At 38.3% G+C, this 19,536-nt stretch overlaps 1 protein-coding gene and 1 long non-coding RNA gene across 8 annotated transcripts in view; one reads left to right on the top strand and one right to left on the bottom strand.

The window, feature by feature from the left end:
• Positions 1-19,536, top strand: part of DENND1A (DENN domain containing 1A) — a 179,572-nt gene that overhangs the window by 99,686 nt on the left and 60,350 nt on the right. For all 7 annotated transcript variants that reach the window (XM_021413768.1, XM_021413767.1, XM_021413769.1 and 4 more), the window contains 2 exons: positions 4,736-4,837; positions 10,801-10,926. In XM_021413768.1, coding sequence (XP_021269443.1) covers positions 4,736-4,837; positions 10,801-10,926 — 228 coding nt within the window. The remainder of the gene's footprint in view (positions 1-4,735; positions 4,838-10,800; positions 10,927-19,536) is intronic.
• Positions 8,314-10,782, bottom strand: LOC110406830. Its single transcript, XR_002443589.1, has 3 exons — positions 10,004-10,782; positions 9,829-9,902; positions 8,314-9,740 (listed from the first exon to the last, which is right to left on the bottom strand). It is a non-coding gene; the product is annotated as an uncharacterized LOC110406830 (long non-coding RNA).

Genomic DNA, 19,536 nt, shown 5'->3' with positions numbered 1-19,536 from the left:
GCAGCATCCAACCTTGCTGGCAGCCTTTTACTTCGTGTTGTAGCAAATGGTTTTTCCAGCGACTGTCTGTAGCAAAGGCCGTTAGTGTGATGCCGCTGATGGCAGAGGAGTGCCCTTGACCTAGTACACTGCCCGCTGGAATTTGGGCACATGTGGATCTCATTAAGCACGGGGAACAGCTCTTTTAGCTGTTTGGTACGAGCTGCTGGCAGCACAATCTGCTGTGCCAGGCTTCCAGCCGTCGCATTAGAGCAGTGCCCGGCCTGACCATGCTCTGTTCAGGGCACAAACAGAACATTTGGAAGTGACGTTAAAAATTAGAGAAGTATTTGTTAATTCACTTATCTATTATTTTTAAGGTTCCACTCACTCAAGAGCTTTTCCTGAGACTTTGGCATCTTAACTCTTTTAAAATTCTGCAGAGTGAATTTGTGAGTGAAACTTGGTCAGAATGGGTTTCTAGCATCCTTTCTTGGCACCAAAGAGAGATGCGCATTTTAAAACATACCAAATTACTTATTAAACTGTCTTTTATCCGATTGTTGGAAGAAATGAAAATGATGCTGTGCTTTTATAAGAGACTCTGGAGCGGACGGGCTCCCGGCAGATAAGTGTTAACGTGACTCCTGCAGTACCAGGGAGGCACAGTGGTGGCTGCATTAGGTTTTGCTGCGGCTGTCCCGCGGTGTTAGAGCAGCACCGGTGATGTCTGTCACTCAGTTGGCAGCAGCTGCCTGCGATAAGGATCTGGAGAATCACCTGTGCAGGATCAGGGTTCAGCACATCAAGGTCGGGGCAGTGGCGGAAGAGTGGAAGATGCACGGGGGGGTGCGGGCCACCTGCTGCGCCCAGATCAAAGGGGCGCGGGGTCAGGGGGCACAGCCAGCCCGGCCGGGCCTGTCTGCGGAATCGCTGCTTCAGGTTGTAAATCTGAGGGTGATTTCATTAAGTCCTTCTGGCTGCTGTTGGGGCATGAAATAATAAAATTTTATATCCGCTGCCTTTCCTGCTTCTGGCAGCCAGATTGACACATTGTTGTCTGCAGTATTGTGGTGTTCTTAAGAAAATAAATGGAAACTATTAACTAATTAGAGGCAAGTCATTAAGCAAATGGATTTTAGACTAGTGAATCGTGCTTTCATAATAGCTTCACTTATAATGTACAAAATTGCTATCAAAATATGAGGGTTTTTTTTTAAGATTCAAAAGAATTACTGGAAGGTAAATTTTCTCTGCTATTACAATGTTTTTAATATATTGATCTGTTGGTGGTTGGCCATCAAACCTCATGGGCAGCTTGGTTCATGTTTTGGCACCAAGTTTTTTTTTAAAGGAGCTATCCAATGCCATTGTTGATCTGAGTGAAGTTGTTTTTATGGTAGGAGAAGCAAAAGCTGCCAGCAGTAAATGGTGAAAATAAAGTAATGTTTAGTACAAATGGTATTAGTATTATTGATGTCTATTTCTTCTAGCATATGACCCAAGTATAATAGAGGTGCACCTCTTAACATTTCTATATAGTTTCTCAGTGTTTCTGCTAACTTTCACATAAAACATTTAAATTACTTCAAGTGTGGCTGCTTGTGAGCAGGACAGGTTGTACTAACTGCTGCTTATTTACTGACCTAGTGTTTAAGGCCCCCTGGAGTTTGTTTGAAAAGTTAAGAGATTTTCACAGTAAAGGTGCCATTTCTGAAATTTAAAGTGCTCTTTTCACCAGGAGATAAGTTCTCTCTGATTAAGTCAGTAATTCTTACTAAGCCATGTTTATAGAGGCCATAAACAATGGGTTCAGTGTGCTTGTTAAACCAGCTTTCCTTACCTCTCCACTCTTTTAAACAGAGACATATAAAATAAAAGGCAGGTGTAGATGTTAGTCCGATTTGGTTGGGTTTAGATGATTAATTATGGCTACAAGGAGTCCAGGAAGGATGGTTAAGAAAAACTTGAAGTTGTAGTCTGTGATTCTCGGTTTCACTGAATCACTTCTTTTGACTCAGCAAATCCCCCGTATGCAGAACGTTATAAGCAAACTGTAATATTCATATTTCCTCTTGTTTTTACTTGTCCACATTTTCTGCAAAATATGATCTTACAGAATATAGTCCACTCTATTTAGCAGGTATCATCTCATTTGTAAATTTTGTTTTCATATTCAGGACGTTGTGAAATGTGGAATATGACTGTATACGGTTTAGTGGCTGCTTTTCCATAATTTGAGAAAACTGAGACAACTTGCAAAGCATACCTGTGAAATAACCTACGTGTTGTTGTAATTTGTAGAGTGCAGTGGGATTTAATATGAAAACAGCAATTGGGTGCTTGGAGTTTTTACTGAAATTCCAGCAGAGTAAGTGCTTTAATTTCTAGGTTCAGCTCGGCTGATGCACACTGCATTTAGCAAAGGAACCATTCGATTATTCTACGAAAGCCCTTATATCTATCTGATAATATTTTTATTAAAAATTATAGTGAAATGAAAGATGGCTGAAACAGATTATGGTGAACCAATCAGTCTACGTTTCTCTGGGATAAGGCACAACTGGACCACTGAAAAACTTTTTTTTTTTTTTTCAAATGCAGCACCAGACTGATGCTGTAAATCAAGTTATTCTCCAGTGTTTTATTAAATTTGAGCGTTTGACTCCAGGGAAATCCACTGTCTTAATACGGCTATTGAGGTGTTTAAAGTAAGGTTGTGCTCGTAACTCTGTAAAGCTGTAGCACAGCATTTAAATCTTAGCCTGCCTTTCTGATACAGTCATTTCTGAGCTGTATGTGGAGGTGGTTACAGTGATCAGCATTTATAGTCCATGCATTGTGGACTGAATCCCATTGTACTATATGCTTGGCAGAGATGTGCTTGTGAAAAGCCTATACAGCTACAGAAAATGCCAACGTTTTGCTGAAGGGAAAGTTCGAAAACATCACCAAAGTTACAGAAACACTCCTCGAGAAGTTCGAGCACATTTGTTGCTTCTTTGGCAGGAATCAAGAGAAGGTTTTAATTTCTTCTGTCTTGTCCTGCTAGCACTTGATTTTGACAAGCTTCTGGCTTTAGTTAAGTACCTTGCAAGACCTTTTTGTATGGGCTTTTTAGACTCCTCTGAGTATAAGTGAGATTTTTAATTTTCTGAAACAGGAAGGAGCAAATCAGTTTGTCTGGTGCTTCCGGACTCCTAGAAGGAGCGAGACTCCTGGATTGCTTTAGAGTTTATCAGATGCAGCCAAGGGAGTGACCTTTGGTTCCTGAAATGGAGAGGAAAGTACCTTGGTTTATCATGTGGTACTTGTGCGTCTTGTATGGAAAGCATTAAATGTAGGGGTTTTTATTTTTTCCATTTAAGTTAAAGAAAATCCTCACAGAAGACCTAAACTTAAATGTCTGCAAAATGTTTTTAATAGTTATTGGCTTTTTTGTTTGTTCCCCCCCCTTCCCCCCCCCCCACTCCTTTAACTACACAGCAGCTTTATTTATAGACAGAGAACTGAGCCTTGAAAACTGAAGGTAATTATTTAGATGCCTAAGGCTCAACTTTGCCATTGTTTTAGAGCTTTAGTTCCTTTCTTTTAAAGAAAACAATTCCCCCCACCGCGCAAAATCTTAATTAAAAAATGTGAATGTTTTTGTTCATTTTCTTCTTTGATAACACACGTCTAGTACTGCAGATAAGCATTTGGGTTCTTGAATGTTTGTTTACAGTGCAGTGGGAAATTTCCTTAATCACCATATTTTGCAGTTACACTTTTCCTGATTTTCAATTTACAAATTTGAAAAGGGCTTAACTATGTACAGTTAGTAAGAACAAAAAGCCAACAAAAAAAACCAGCAAAAACCCACTATGATTCAATGGACTTGATAGTGGAAATAGTGTTAAAATAAACACTTAAATGTTGTTCTCTTTCATATCAGTGATTAATTTATTGTTGATTAAACATGGAGATAAAATTGCTTAGATTACCAGTGCTTTTGGATACATGAAGTCAAGTGCATTAACGATTGCTCTTTTGCGAGGTACAAGTTACAATTTTCTTTTTATGCCCATGTACTGCTATAGATGATGTAAACGCTCAAGATTGGAGATATTTCTGTCTCTCAATTCATGGGAGCAGGATCAGAAATTTAGATCCACTGAACATTACAAGACCAGGATACAGTGGAGCTTTTATTTACTTATTCATTTAACTTTGGTAGGGTCAGTTTTGCTTTAATACAGTTGTACACTTGTCTGCGTTAGAGATGGAAGATTCAGCACTGAATTTGGAAGCCAAGCTCCATCCTTTACTTAATACATCTATTACCTACTGGAAAAGCCACTACTTGTTGCTATTTAAATTAATTTACAAATACAAAAAAATAAGCTTCAAATCCTTACTTAGCTAGAAGCTGCTAAATATACAAACAGCCTATCAGAGTGAAGATGAACATTAGCAGAGGTGCTTGAAACAGGTTTTTGCTTGAATAATCTCAACCAGTAACCTTGTGGTTTCAAACATTTCACAGTGAGCGATCTGAGGAACTCCCTTCCACAAATGGAATGTTAATTTTTCAACATTGTAGGATGAATAAATAAAACAAGTGGTGACAGCAAGACAGGCATGTTGGTGTTTTCTGTAAATGCTCGAGTATTGTGACACCATGATGTTATGCTGTCAGTTGTGTACTTTATGCATAGGATTTAACTCCTTGTATTTATACCTTCCTTTCCCTTCTCTTGAATTTGCTCATCTTTAGAAAGTTAGAAACATGGCCCTGGAAGATGTAGTGATTCTTAACGTAGACACTAACACACTGGAAACCCCTTTTGATGACCTTCAGAGCCTGCCTAACGATGTGGTATGTATTAAATTATTTTATTCAACCATTCCATTACTTAGAAGTGTAAATCCATTTGACCTGTTACCGTACATTCAGGTGTCTCATTGTGTTGTTCTTAATATTTTAAGTAAACTGTTTTACCTCACTTGAGCTTTGATGAACACTGTGCATTTTTTATCCTGAATTATGATATTAAGTGAACTGTTTCATATTCACTTCTATCACTGCTCAATGGAAATAATTAATGAAGTTTTTTTTGTTCTCATTCAAACTTCTGGTAATTTATTTTTGATAACTTGTAAAAATGTTGTATTAGTGCTTGATCTATCCCTTTAGTGGGACAAAAATACATCCAGCTTGCTACTTGCTGCTATAATTATCTTCAACAAAGAGTGGAAATGTGAATACGAGCATAAGAAGATATTTTTGAGTCAGAGGGTGACTGTTTAAGAGAAAATGGGGAAAATATGTTTTTTTTTTTTTTACTAGTTCAAAATATTGTGCTGGCAGTTAGATCTATACCTTTTTATGTGTAGTTGAGAAATAAAATTGATATGCAGGGAGCTCAATATAAGCTGGTCTGTTTGACGAAAAATTCAAGTAATGGTGAATACCCGGTGCCTCCTACTGTGACATCCCGTCATTTCTGTATGATCTGTGATCCATTCTTCGAAAACAGTGAGCTGTAGATAAAAGGTCCGTCTTGATTGTGAACATGTTGGCTTTAGTCAAGCATTTAGTCTATAAAAGTTACTTCCATGAATCTTTCTGGCTTTTTATAGTTTTTCATTTTGATTTCACTCCCAGCATCCAAATCTGCCAGCTGGTCATCACTCATGCCATTATCCACAACCCGGGAAATGACAGACTTGTAAATTTCATGAAATTATGTAAGAAATGTCTGGATAACAGTGAGTGCTGGGCCTCAAACACATATATGATTTGTCAACAATCAAGTATTATATTAGACTTTATGAGACTTCATTAAAGGAGCTGTTGTAGGCGCACTGTAGAACATCAGAAGAGACTTCACCAATAAACACAGAACTTCAAGCTTTGGAATGTAGTAAATTTTAAGAGACTTCCTTCCTTTCATTATTTACTTTTACTTTACTTTTTTAACAGTAAAGAGTTGTGTTTTATTAGTTCAAATTTCTTGATTCAGTTTTCCACAGGTCTATTTAAAAGCTACATTTTGTCTTGGAGGATGTTTGGAGCGTAGCAGAGGAAGTGCTGCCAGCAAATTCAATTAACTGGCATGGCTCACAAATAGCATATACGGTGTATTTTTTTTTTCACAACTGCTATATAAATACAGCTGGGATTAATATTTGTTGTAACAAAGCCTAAACTTGAATCATGTTGCTTTGTGTAATTAATGTTTGAGATCACTGTTTATGTCTTACTTAGCTTTGTTTCGTTATTTTTGTTACCTAGATTATAAAGTATTCTCCTCTAGGTCTTTTCCTTTCCCTCATACTGCTTAATATTTGGCTTTGACCACTAGAGAGCAGCTGCTCTTCTTTGCAAGAATTGAATTTCTGTCAGTTCTTTCATGCATCATGTGTTTGGAACTGTAAGTGGATCAAGTTGTTCATCTCAGCAGGGAGACTCTAAAGCCAATCCATTATACTTTTTTTTTCTTTCCTTTTTTTATTTTTTTTTTTTCCTTCCCTGGTAGGATTGGGAGATTGAGTGTGTGTCCCCAGCATGGATCTCAGTCTAAAAAGATGCATTTATGATCTGAGAAACTAAAAATATCTTCAGCAGTTTCATGCTCATAAATGGCTGTTTTGTCAAACTATTCTGCCAGTTTTTTACTCAATGTGAACAGCAAGTAATTCATGCACCGCTGAATATCCACGATATTTACTTTGCTAAATTAAATGTACCTATCTTGAGTAGTGAGGACAAACATCTGTATGATGCATTTCCATTGAGTAATTAATCCAGTGGAAAAATTATAAAGCTCTTTTATTTTTCCCCTCTCCTTGAACAGCCTTTTAAATCAAGTAAAACAAGTTGGAGTTTAAAGTAGTGGTCCATACTCAAGTTTCAGGGTAGTGATGTTGCTGCCTATATAGTCGATTCTCAGCAATCTAGAATAAACTTTCATTACTGTCACTCCTACTATCCAAACAAACATGGGCTATAGTGAAATGTCTTTTCAGTTAACAGTTGTGTTGCAGGAGCAGGATAGTATTGAGACAGTTCTGGTGGAACCAAATTAAGTCATTTCTTTGCCTTGATTACCTTGGCAGTACCTGGTAGCCAGCAGAGTTCAGGTTGGGTCCCTGAAAGTCAAGGTGTGTTCTGCTGTGTTACTGATTAACTGAAATGTGAAAAACTGTCCCTCCATCACCTTCTGCTTCTGATAGCTTGCTGAAAATCTGGCAGCATGAGAGCACCCTGGGAAGTAACTTTCCTTTAAAATAGTCAATATTAAAAAAAGAGATTTATTAAGGACTGTGATTACAATAAGTGCATCTGCTGCTGACAAGTCTCCTACACCACCGTCTGTGTTGCAAGGAATAGCAAAGAGAGGGGGTAGTAATTTTTTTTTTTTATGCAACCCTTATGGATTTATCATGTATTTCCAAATAAGTGTCATCTTCTAGGCTTAGTTGTAGCCAGAGCTTCACATTGCAAGGAATAAAGCATAAGCTCACTCTGTCAACTTGCAGTTTTTATTAAATGAAGCCCTGATGCAATGCCTAATGTACAGTATACAGCGGTAAAAAGATCTCATGTATCTGATGGCTGTGTATTGTACATTTGTACTGTTCTGTGAATATTTAGGCTGTCAGTAATTTGGTTTTGTCCATTCGTTAGCAAGTTGCTACAAGTGGGAAGCCCGTGTTATGGGTTTTCCACTTAGTGGGAAATTAACTGCTTTCAGGAGAGCAAGAAGTACTAAACTACAACTCAATAGGAAATCCATTTCCTGAAAGGTGAATCCATTTTTGTTTCTTAGACTGTGTTTGCAATAGAATGTTTCTTGCTTTATTCATGTTGACAACTGAAAAGCCTTGGACCTAATTAAAAGAATTTCCACTAGCACCTTTACTGAACCATTTCATTATGCTGCATTGCACAGATTGCATTTTGAAACATGGTGATAGTTTAAATCTGACCTTTAAACCTGAACTGCCAGAAGTATAAAAATCTTCTTTAAAACACTCTCAGGGTAGACTGCATGTGTATGTGTCTGTCTGGCTAGAAATAATCTTCATATTGAGTGGTCACAGTCTTATTTTTATGAAAGTACTACTGTTTCTTTTAGGCAAGAGAAAATCATAATTCTGCTTGTGTACTAAGCAGAACTTTGTACTGCAAAATCTAATTTGTCCTGTTTATTAACTTTTATCAGAGTAAAAAATGGACTTTCTCTTACTCGTTAGTCTCTTAACATTTAATTTTTTAAAAATTATGACATTCCTATTGGAATGACTTGATAGAGGGAATGAATGTATGCATGTATAAAACATACATCATACAGTGTTAGATTTAGTCTTAGGAGAGAACAAATGATCTGAAAGCTTAAGGAATAAGCAAAATATCTGTCAGTGTTCTATGGAGAAGCTAAAACACAGTTCTTCAAACTTTCAGTTTGTTGTGTGGCTGAGAATAGTCTTTTCCTTCTATATTGGTGGCAAGTTCTTTATCTTCACATGAATGGTTAAAGAAAACCACATATAAAAGTGTTTGAAATGGATTTAGAAGTTTTTCACAGAGAGAGGCATTTTATTTCATTTTTAAGAACTACCTGTAAGCAATTTACTTAAATTTTAAATGAAGTCCTATTTCATCTTTACAACTATCATCAGGCTCCTTCAGATATGGAAGAGTTCAGTGTGTTGTTCAAATTTGAAAATCTGATTAAGCTGTTACACTTTGAGAATAACAAAAGTCCTTGAGAGATATAATCTCACTGAACATCAGTGAGCTTGATTTTGGGACATGGTAGACTTTCCACTAAATCTCTTATCCTGTATTATGTCAGTATGTTCTTATAGGTTCATTAGTGCATGGATCATTTGCATAGTGCTCTTGATTATTTCTGTTACTCTAAATAGCTGTAATGAAAATTCTTCTATAACTGAAGCTGCAGGAAAAAAAAAAAGAAAAAGCAAATCTTTTTGAAACTGTTTTGATAAACATAGGTGGAAATATCTAGTTTTATATATTTATGTATTTAAAACCTTCACAACAAGATGAGGAATTACTCCCTTCCCCAGATCTGAGACTTCTGAGGAACAAGTGAGTGATGTGCTTTCCGGAGAGGTAAAACTGAAGCACTTGAGCAGTTGTTCCCTAAAACCAATTTACTGAAGGCAAGGTTGTAGCAAAACCATGAGGTAGAAAAAAACTCATTTGATAAAATTTTGGAAGAATGGATGAGGCCAGAATAAGCTTTTTGTTCTGAGATGGAGGATGATGTTCTGGAAAGGTCTCGGAAGTTGATTTGAACATTTGAACCACTGGTGTATGTTTTATGAGATATTGTTCATACTCTCAGAAAACACGGTCAGTTGCATTCACTACGGCACAATCTCCCAAATTCTGTAAATCGTACTCCTACAATGTGTGTTCTGTAGTGTGAAGTATGTAGAGCTGGTCCAAAGGAGTTTTTCAGAATAGCACTTGAGTTAAAGGAAGTCTCACTTTTTATTGATAGAATTATTTCTTTAAATTCATAATATTTATTTGGTGGAGTCATGTTCTTCTGCAAATCAAGATGAGTGGGGGTTTCCTGTTTTCCTTTGAAGTGCTGGCTCCTTCCTGCCTTCTGCGTAAGGTTTCCCATTGCACTGAACCTTAGCATGTGGCATGGCCGCTTCCTTAAAAAGCACTGGTTGAATTTGTTTCAAGAATGAATACCCAGATTGTTGTTTTTGTATTGCAGGGTGTTCTGTGAGATCTGTCTCAAAAAATTACCGTGGCCTAGTTCTGTCTTCAATACCAAAAAATTGCTACTGACATAACTATTTGTTAATGATTTAACAAACCTGATAACCGTTGCAGCACAGGAACAGCAAGCTTGATGTTCATCTTTGAAAGGTTTTTTATCTCCTTTCACAGCCTGTGTTTGGGAGAGAGAAATGCTGTCACTAACAATAATGTATAGGTACACCACCTTACTTCAGTAGCTCAGCGCCAGAAAAGAGCTATCAAACTAAGAACCTCCTTGCGTGTCTGAGCAATGCTGAAGTGCAGAGAACAGCGGTGGATGGCCCTTACAACTTCAGCCCTTGGTATACATAGAAAACCTCCGCACATGGAGGGCAGGGCAGGGCAGGTACACAGGCGCACGGCCTCCACAGGAGCGGTGCGAACCTCTGCGGGAGATATTGACTGTTCTGAGGGACAGAATGCCACTGTTAATCTGGGGCTGGAAGGAATGGTAGGCTCCGTGCTCTGCCCTGCGCTGGGTGTCTGTGTGAGGTGGTGGTGCCAGTGCCTCTGTGAGGAGGCTGCGGCCGGTTCCAACCGGTCCCGGCTGGTTGTGGCTGGCTGCAGGGCGCAGCTGCGCCAGTAGAACGGCTGGTGCCTCATGGAGCGCAGTCGTAGGAAAGGGCAAGGCCTTATATTTTCATTTTATTATCAGTAAAAAGATCTTTGTTAGTTGGAAGTTTAATTTAGCTAATTTTTTTTTTCATGAATTCTAATCAAGAATGGTACAGAACTTCATGGACTGCCTTCAGAATAGTGCCCAGCAGCGTGTTGGTAGCCTTCGTGTGGGAGGGAAGGCTCGCGTGAAGCTTTTGTCTTCCTGATAGTTCCTTAATAGAGCCATGCCTTGGAGAAGAGAAACGACTCGGAGTAATGATTTTGGAACAGAAGACTTCAACTCTGAGTTAATAATGTCCTTTTTTTGTTGTAAGTGTTGCTGTGCTAAGAGCTTTTTCTTTAGCCGTGTCTGGTGGTGTGAAGCTTTGTTTGTGATGTGAGAGTAACCTGGACTGGTGGTGTTATTTTAGGTTTCTGCTCTGAAGAACAGATTGAAGAAAGTCTCTACAACCACTGGAGATGGTGTTGCAAGAGCTTTTCTAAAAGCGCAGGCATCTTTCTTCGGGAGCTACAGAAACGCACTGAAAATTGAACCTGTAAGTAGGGAAGAAGTAGGGATCTGCGGGTGGGGGTGGGGAACTAACAAGAATTCAAAGTGCATAATCCACTTACTAAGGTCAGTATTTTGGTGGCATGAATGACCAGTGCAGTTCCAGCCTCCAGCAAATAAAGAAATACAACAAGCATGATCAGTCACACAGGGAGAAAGCCTCTCATGGAGAGGAACAAGAGTTACTTCCTTTAGAAGAGAACAAAATTAGAAGAAAGATGATAAAAATTTGTAAATTAGTGATCTCAGGAAGCTAATGTGGAGCTGACCGTTTATTTTCTCTCTCAGCAAAACCTGAGCATTCTCTGTATTGTTTCTAAGGCAGTAAAAGACCTGTTCCTTTTAATGCGGTATATGCATACATTTGAAACAAATAAATGCAAATTATGGAATCATGGGGTTTAAGAACACAGTAAAATTACTAAAGAAATTGTGCTTTTACAGAAAAAAAAGAACGTCTGGAGTTCTAACCACTGACACCAAACGTTCTGTTAGAGAAATACAATCTCAGGCTACTGGTTCAAAGCTAATCTCTAGTTTAGCAATGATTCCATGCCATCTGAGTGGGGGAAAGATTTTTCAGTACTTGATCCTTTATTTTATTGCTTCTAGTGAGGCATCTGCTCCTGGCTTACTGCAAGTGCTTCCTGGACTTAAATAGAAGTAATTCCAGCCAAATTCACTTATTTCCATGTTTTGTGACATTTCTATGGATACAGAGGAGGTTTCTATATAAGTGTGTGCATTAGCTGATAGACATGGTCAAGGTAGATAGTATGATGAGCACTAAGGTATAATTCGTGAGATATATCCCAGAAATATTGGGAAATAGGACAAATAAAAATACTAAATGTAGACTGTTCTGCAGAACATTTCCAAAATGTTCCATGTATATTTTATTCCCTTCCCAAATTCTAAATCAGGGGAAACTTAAGAGTGTGCAGTGATAAATCTCAGCGTGGTGGTCACAGGCTTATTTGATCTACTGCTGTTCAGACCAGTGGCTGCTTCAGAGGATGTCTGTAGAGGGGAAAACATACTCTTGCCTTATTGTCATCATCTGTCATCTACAAACATTTGGAGGTAGAACAGAAAGTTGGTGGTACCTGCGGAGAGCTTGAATATTCCTGGGAGATGGTAAAACGCATTCCGAGTGTAAGTGGGGAGGGTAAATGAGTGGAATGAGAATGAAGGCTTGATAGTTGAACAAAGGTGTATTTTGTGTTCTGCTTTTCTATGAAGTCTATTTGTCTACATGCCAGACATTTTTATTAATACTCACCAATCTGATTTTAGTCATTGTGTTAAAGAGAAAGGACGTTGGATGTCTGGCATAATTTTTCTTGAGGTTGAAGTTGTTTCCATTATTCAAATCTCATAATTGCTATTGTTTGTTTTAGATATTTTTTTTAAAGCCAAAGGGAAAAAGTAGTTCAGTCTGAATTTTTGAGTCTAATTATCACCGTCAAATAAGCATCGTTCCAAGAAGCTGTATTCAGGGTTCAAAAGGGACTTCAGAAATCCGTGCGATTCCTTCCACTTCTTACTAGGGAAACGCGTGTATGGTGTATGTGGAGGAAAAAAATAAATAGTGTCAACTTGTATGTGCATAGTTGAGTGTAAGTGTCGCACTTTCAGAGTTGAAGTAATGGCAGATATTTGAATTGTTGTCCATGTAAATAACAAAGATGTCAGGGAGGCTTCCCTTTATTTACGCAGGCCGTCTTGTTCTCTGATGCTCCTCCCAGTAGTTGCCAGGCAACTCTGGGAATATTGGTGTGTGCTTTGCGTGTGTGTGTGTGAGATTAACTAGTTAAGGAATTCATGAAGAAAAATAAAAATTTAAATTGCTTTTCTGGAAATACCATCTTGTGTTTTGAAGGCTGAATGTTAAAGATGAACATTCAAAATTAGTTGACAATGGCAGATCTCCAGAAATAGCAACTTCGAGGGACAGCCAACCTCAGTAGGTAGAAGAAATTTGGTTTATGATTTCATCAAAGAAAACTTGTAAATGTAATTGCACAGATACATTATAAAATGTAATTTTAAGGATCAAAAGGTGAAAATTTCAAAACACTGTTTCCCAAGTCATTTTGTAAATTAAAAACCTGATTTCTGATTATAAATTTTAATATCATGTTTTATGTAAAGGTAATTTGCAAAACATAGCAAGTGTTTCTTTCACGAACACATCAGGTTCAAATGACCTTCGTTCTGTTTCCAGTTCTGCCTCACGTAGCTCACAGGGTATTGCGTGGGTCACACAGCTACTCTAACCTTCATTCTGTGAATGCAGTTACTAAGGAACTCTTGTTACTGTTGGAAAATCATGTTTCAAAGTTAATTCAAAACTCTTGGAAAACCTGATATCAAGAAGATGCAGCAAAGCTGAAAATAATATTATGTAATGAAGCAAAATGATGAGAAAATGCGCTTTTTGTGTTCACAAAAGAAAGTATGAATATAGTAGTAAATCATCATCACTGGCAGTTAGGAACTTTACCGACGTCTTGCAGCTTAAAGCAGTGTTTTCTGGTGTGGTGCACTTTGGATGCAGCACTGGGAATACTACTCTTTGCTCTCATACAGTTCCATCTTCAGCAGGGCAGTTATGTTCATTGTTACTTTTTGGCAACTGAGCAGCTCGGCCTGCTGTGTTTGTGGGCTTTATACGCACAGGTGTTCAAAGTGGCTACAATGCACAGCTGTGATTTCTGCAAAAGAAATGTGGGATGATGGGAGTTTCCTGTTCGAATGGGGATGCGGCAGCTCTTCGGCTGCTGCCCACTGACGTGTCAGTCTGCAAAGACCACGGCATTTGCCATTGCTTACTTTAAACAATTTAATGTCTGTCTGGAAAATTATTTTGAAATTGTTACTGATTTAACAGTTGCAAATAAAATATTTTTGACATTTCTGAGACAAATAGAAAAACAAATGGAAGACATGGCTTCTAAGAAAAGGACGTAGCGTATTTTCAAATATCTCCATTGCCTTCATTGTCATTGTAAATGTGTGCCATAAGCAATACTAGATGTGATGTAGTTTGTTGCATTTGCTGTCCCATAACTCAAGAAATCTGTCTGTTCCTTTAAAATTATTGGTACTAATTCAAAGAACCGACAGCTTTGCCTCCTTCCGTAATTTTCATAAGGCAGTTTAATTGCGTAGACCGTCTCATCTGGTGTGAGTTGACTTTCTGGGATAAATGCTGTGGAATTATTTTTCATCAGTCTGTGTAGGCCCAGTATGTGTCACACAGCAGACTTTACATTCGTAGTGTATTTAATTGTTAGGAGCTCTTACTCTGGAAGCTTCTAATCCAAAGATTGTAAGCTTATGTTCTGTATGTCCAAACCAGCGTGCTGACAAACAGGGAGTTACTGCTGCTGTAAACTTTCTGAGGAGTTCAGTAGCTAGGACTTCTGCATGAAAACACATATCCAGATAATGCAAACTGCAGCTGTAATCATAAATGTTTATGTAACAGAATAACGGATTCATTTATGTTTCCTACTGTGCACATGTGTTTCTGCAAGTTGCTTTAAGCCAGATTGATTGTGTGAAAGTGTATCTCTTACATGTGGTGTGCTTACATCTCCACAAAGCTCTGTTGCTGGTAAGTACAGTAAAGCACTTCAGAAGCAGTGTGTTTACTTTGGCTGTATAGATGCAGATGGTTAACGTTCAAAATGTTACTTAAATCTTCAGCAGTGATACCATTGTGAGCACTTTGTTCAACTGATTTTTTTTTTTTTTAATTTCTAATATTTTGCCGTTTGTGGAGTGGATGTTTTCATCATGCTACGGTACCTTTAGGTTGTTTGTAGTACTTAGAAGTGTGTATTGGTAACGGGGGAGGAACAATGAGACCTGTTATCTGCACCACGGCTGTTGTCTGTGCACTTTGTTATGCTGACACCTAGCGGTTAGAAACAGCATTTCCTTGGTTTTATTTCACAAACGATCTTTGTTAAGAAACAAACATCATCACATCTGTGATATAGGTAAGTTCACTGCATAGATTCACTAAAAGCAGTAGCAGGTCAGGTGTGATGTAGTACAGTGAACTGGTTTTGGGTTTGTCACGCCCATATAGGTAATGTAAGGCACATGAGATGCTGTTTCACCCAGAATGCGTGTGGTAGCTCAGCAGCTGGCTCCAAGTTTGGCGCAGTCTTCTCAAATGATGAGCTTTGTTATCTGTTCCCTGGCTATGTGGTCACTCCAGTCGACTTTGCAACAGGCCTTATGTATACCGAGTCCACCTTATTTTTTGCTGAAAGATTTGAAAAGCTTGTTTACTTGCACCATATAATCTAAACAAGTGCTTCAGTTTCCAGATCTTTGTTCCTTTTGTCTATTTTGTTGCTATAAATACACTATAATGTGAAAATGCATGTGCTTTTCTTGAGTGCTCCTACTTTTTAATGGATAATTAAGGGAGTTAATTGTAATATTCATAACTCAAATAGATATCAGCAGCTAGGTGCTGCTGCAGGTAGTTTTCTCTTCAGCTTTGCAGTTTTGATTTGATAATTCCTCATTACATGCAGACACTGCAGAATTTGGTATTTTCTTGATGACTCAGTGTATATGGCATGCTGAACTGAGAGGTATTTGTAATACAAGGTGAAATAAAGTAAATTGTTTTCCTTCTGATCTACCTCTGAAGAAGCCTGTCTGTGCATGAGATTCTGGTGTTTGTCTGGATTTGAATCATGATGCCCTGGTTTGCTTTTGAAGTTGATTATGGATTTAATAATGTAAGTATTAGAGTGATGAACTCTTCCTTCTTTGTGAAACTTTCTTTCTTGTATTGTCAAAGTCAAACCCGTATAAATCTGATTTTGATGGGTTGTGAATAAGGAAGTGACAAGTATCTAGCATATTTTACACTGGATTTGTACAGTAGCAACACATGTGGGTATTTGCAGTATGTGCCAGTTTGTGGCTCTAATTTGTAAGTCTCTGAGGGGGTGAGATGAATACAGTTGCCATACTTGTAGTGAGAACTGCAGTCCTTATTATTGGCTTACGCTATTTTCTCGAGCCCAACAAAATCTTTTATTGCTCTGCTCTCTTTGAGAGGCCCTTCTCTCTATCTGCAAATGAATTGGAATGAAGCAGTAACGGTGTTATCTGTCAGGTTTTGCACTGTTTCTAAGCAAAACAAGTCTGAAAAGTGGGGAGGAAGAGAGCAAAGGAAACTGTGATTATGTTATAAGTGTAATTACACTTTTTAATGTGGGCATTATGAAATCAATGTCAAACTGGAAAAAATACAGAAAAGTGGTTTTAGCATCATGTGAAGCATAAATTTATTTTTATGCCTTCGTGATTAGTTAATCAGTATTTCTCAGGTTTATCGGCCTGACCAACCGTTCCTTGTATAACTGAGTAATTTCTGACTAACTTCAATTGTTCTGGATTGAATTGGTTTAAGTTTATTTAAATATTCCTTAGATACATCCGCCTCGGATTAAGCAGAATTTCAGAGGACAGAGTGGGTGTACTTTTCCACTTCCACTCTTTGTTGCAGTCAGTTGGTAATTTATGAAGTGGACAACTGTGTGTTTAAGACTTTATGAAACTCTTTTAAATCTTAATATGAAACTGTACCTATTGAAACTCATATTTGTTACATAACTCAGTTTTCAGACTGCTTTATGTGAATTATGTTGTATGTATGTATACATTGATGGCTTAGTTCTATTGTCCCTTCAAGTCCTGCTAATTTATATTTGAATTCTGAGCAGAGGAGATGGCTTATTACCATTTTTCATAATTGGAGCTTCCGTGCAAATTTTTGGTGAGCAACTGTAGGAAAAAGAAAAACAACATTGTGAATAGAAAAAATAAAATGTTTTCTTTTTTAACAATAGCATTCAATTCAACGTAAGGAAATAAGTCTTTTCAGTCTTTGGTTTTGTCATAGTTCCTGAGCAGTGTGAGGGCATCTGAAGGAAGTGCAGAAAATTGGGCTTTCGTAAGGAATGTGTAATAAAACACATTCTCCTATATTTTTTATATTTGTCTCCTATATTGCATTTCCAACTTCTTTTTCCTTGGGGAAAAAAAAAAGTTTCCCACCTTGGTGCAGGAGTGTAGAGACATCCCTGGAGAGTTGTTCTGTGCCCTTGTTCTCTGCTAACAGTTTCTGTTATCCAGCCTGGTAAAGGCAGCAGTCTCATGTCTGCCCTGCTGTGTATCCCCACCTTCTGGAGACGCGGCTTTCGATGCGCTTCCCTTGGCAGTTAGCTGGCCTCTGAGCTCTCCCTCTCTGCAGAGCACACAACCTTCCTGGCCCCGCTTCCATCGGGTGCCCCTGCAGCACGCAGCCTGGGAGGGGACGCATGAAGATGTTCTCCAGTTCCGATGTTGTCTTGTGTTGGTGTAAACATTTTGCAGTGCAAATTACTTAAGATGTGTTGTTGCCTTACCTGTTGTAAGTAGGTAATAACTTTGATTCCATCCCTGTTACAAATTCCCTCCTTAGAATCTGGCTCAGTATCACTGTAAGGATTTTTCCATTCTCTGAGGATAGTTTGGTCATCTTTTTTTTGGTTTTTGAACCTCTTAGGGTTTTCATGCTTCTGGGATTTATAAGAAGTACAGTGAGAAATGGATACGCATCAAAGCAGCGATGTGATGCTGTGACGTAATGCCAGTGCGTTATTTTATATTAGTCTCTTTCTCAGACAGGCACTGTCATTTCCTTTAACAATTCCAGAGCCATGAGATCCGAGTGGCACAGATGTCAGGAAAGGAGAATAGATAATATGTGGTGCAGAGTAAAGAAGCAAACGCCAAATTTGTCCAAATGGGAATTTTGTTGGAATATGTGTGAGCAGGAACACAAAACGTCTGTGTTACATAGCGGTGCATAATTCGCTTTGAAAAGGCTTTGTGCTTTTGATGCTTTATCTGCTATGAAGTGTGATTGTTTCCATGGTGAATTTTTTTATATTTAAGTTACTCACTGGAAGGGTAAATAGTTGTTTCCAGCTCTCAGGAGCTGCCACATCTCAGTTACTTCCATATAACTACCATTTGCGTTACTTTTTTTTTTCCTCCAGATGTAAGTTTTAAAGATATGCATTGTACACAGAGCAGGTGGATCCTTTTCATGGGAGTTGAGATGAATTTATAATGAAATGAATATATATATAATGATATATATAATATAATGAATATATAATGAAACTTAAGGGGATTGTTTTTAATATCTTGTACCAATTGGAGGTAAGTACAATTTTTTTATACCCTCCTGTTATAAGGTACTGTGCTCTGCCTTTCTGTATACCACATCAGGGGGAAGAACGACAAGTGAGTTAAAACTTGCTAAGATTCTGAGCGAAAGGTAATAAAAAATTATATTTGAGAAAAGTTATCATGACTCTTCTGAGAATGGCACAGAACACAGGCAAACTTAAACTTCCATGAAAGGCATTTCTACCCTAGAATATTTAGTCAAACTTTCCTGTCCACCAGGTGTTACAGTGCAAAACCAAAAGTGGTAGAATGGAAATGTGCCCAAGGTAGTGATCATGTTCTGTGTATCTTAGGTTCACAAAGTGCAGTATCAGATGAAATTTTAAGTTTCTTTGAATGTGGTTTTCTGAAGCCTGACTGCACAAGGCCGCTCTTGAGATTATCAGTGTTTACCTGTGTGTGCTGACATTTAAGTTTCTGCGTTAGCTTTGTTGGGCCCTGTGAGCCTGCTGAAGAGAAGCGTTTGTGTTTTGTTGTACAAGTGACTTTGCAGCCTACGCAGGCGTTACGCGTGCGGCCGTCAGGGTGAGGTCGGGCTGGGTGTCTTGGTGTCTTCTGCCTTGGTGCTGGAGAAGTAACAGCATCTCTGTTCAAAAGCCCCTAAATCTTCCTATTACCAAGGAAAATTGTAAAGTGAGGAGCAGAGCCATGATATTTCAGCTTCACTGGGGGAGGATTTGTACATTCAGCTGATAAATTATTCCTCTGTGCCTTTCACACCTGATTCTCTGGTTTTTGTACTATTTTATACATTTGTTTTTGTTTCTCCTCAATTTGTTTCAAGCCTTTGTTAGTTTTTGTCTTACTTTTAGCCTTTGCTGTTATCGTGTTTTCTCCTGATACTTTACTTGTAATTGAGAGTGCACAGGCTCAGCAAGCAATGAAGCAGCGTGCAAATGCTGCCAGGCAGGAGAAGTTGAAGATATTTCCTGAACTAATAAAGCGCAGGGGACTTAGAGTAGAACAATGAAGCAAGTAAACAAACGCCAAGGATAAGATAACACAACCAGTGAATTCTGCTTCTGTGTAAGGCACTCAGTGTCTGCATGTTTTTTAAATGAGCTATGAATAAGTTGCATTTTGTTATATGGCAAAATAAAAAACAAGAAACACCCCAACAAACCAAAACCACCAACACCAACAGAAAACAGCAAAACCCCATTCCGGCCGGTAGAGGAAGAGGGAAAATCTGTGTTCTTGCTGGTGTTAGCAGCTGGATGGCTCAGCAGAAATTATAGCTTCCTGCAAAAGGAGTTGGCAGAAAAGGTTTCAGATTTGCAAAGTAGTCTTCAGTAGCGGGCAAACTTGATGAAATCAT

This window comes from Numida meleagris, chromosome 16 (assembly GCF_002078875.1).
Source record: "Numida meleagris isolate 19003 breed g44 Domestic line chromosome 16, NumMel1.0, whole genome shotgun sequence".
NCBI lineage: Eukaryota > Metazoa > Chordata > Aves > Galliformes > Numididae > Numida > Numida meleagris.
This window is presented reverse-complemented; position numbering and strand designations above follow the sequence as displayed.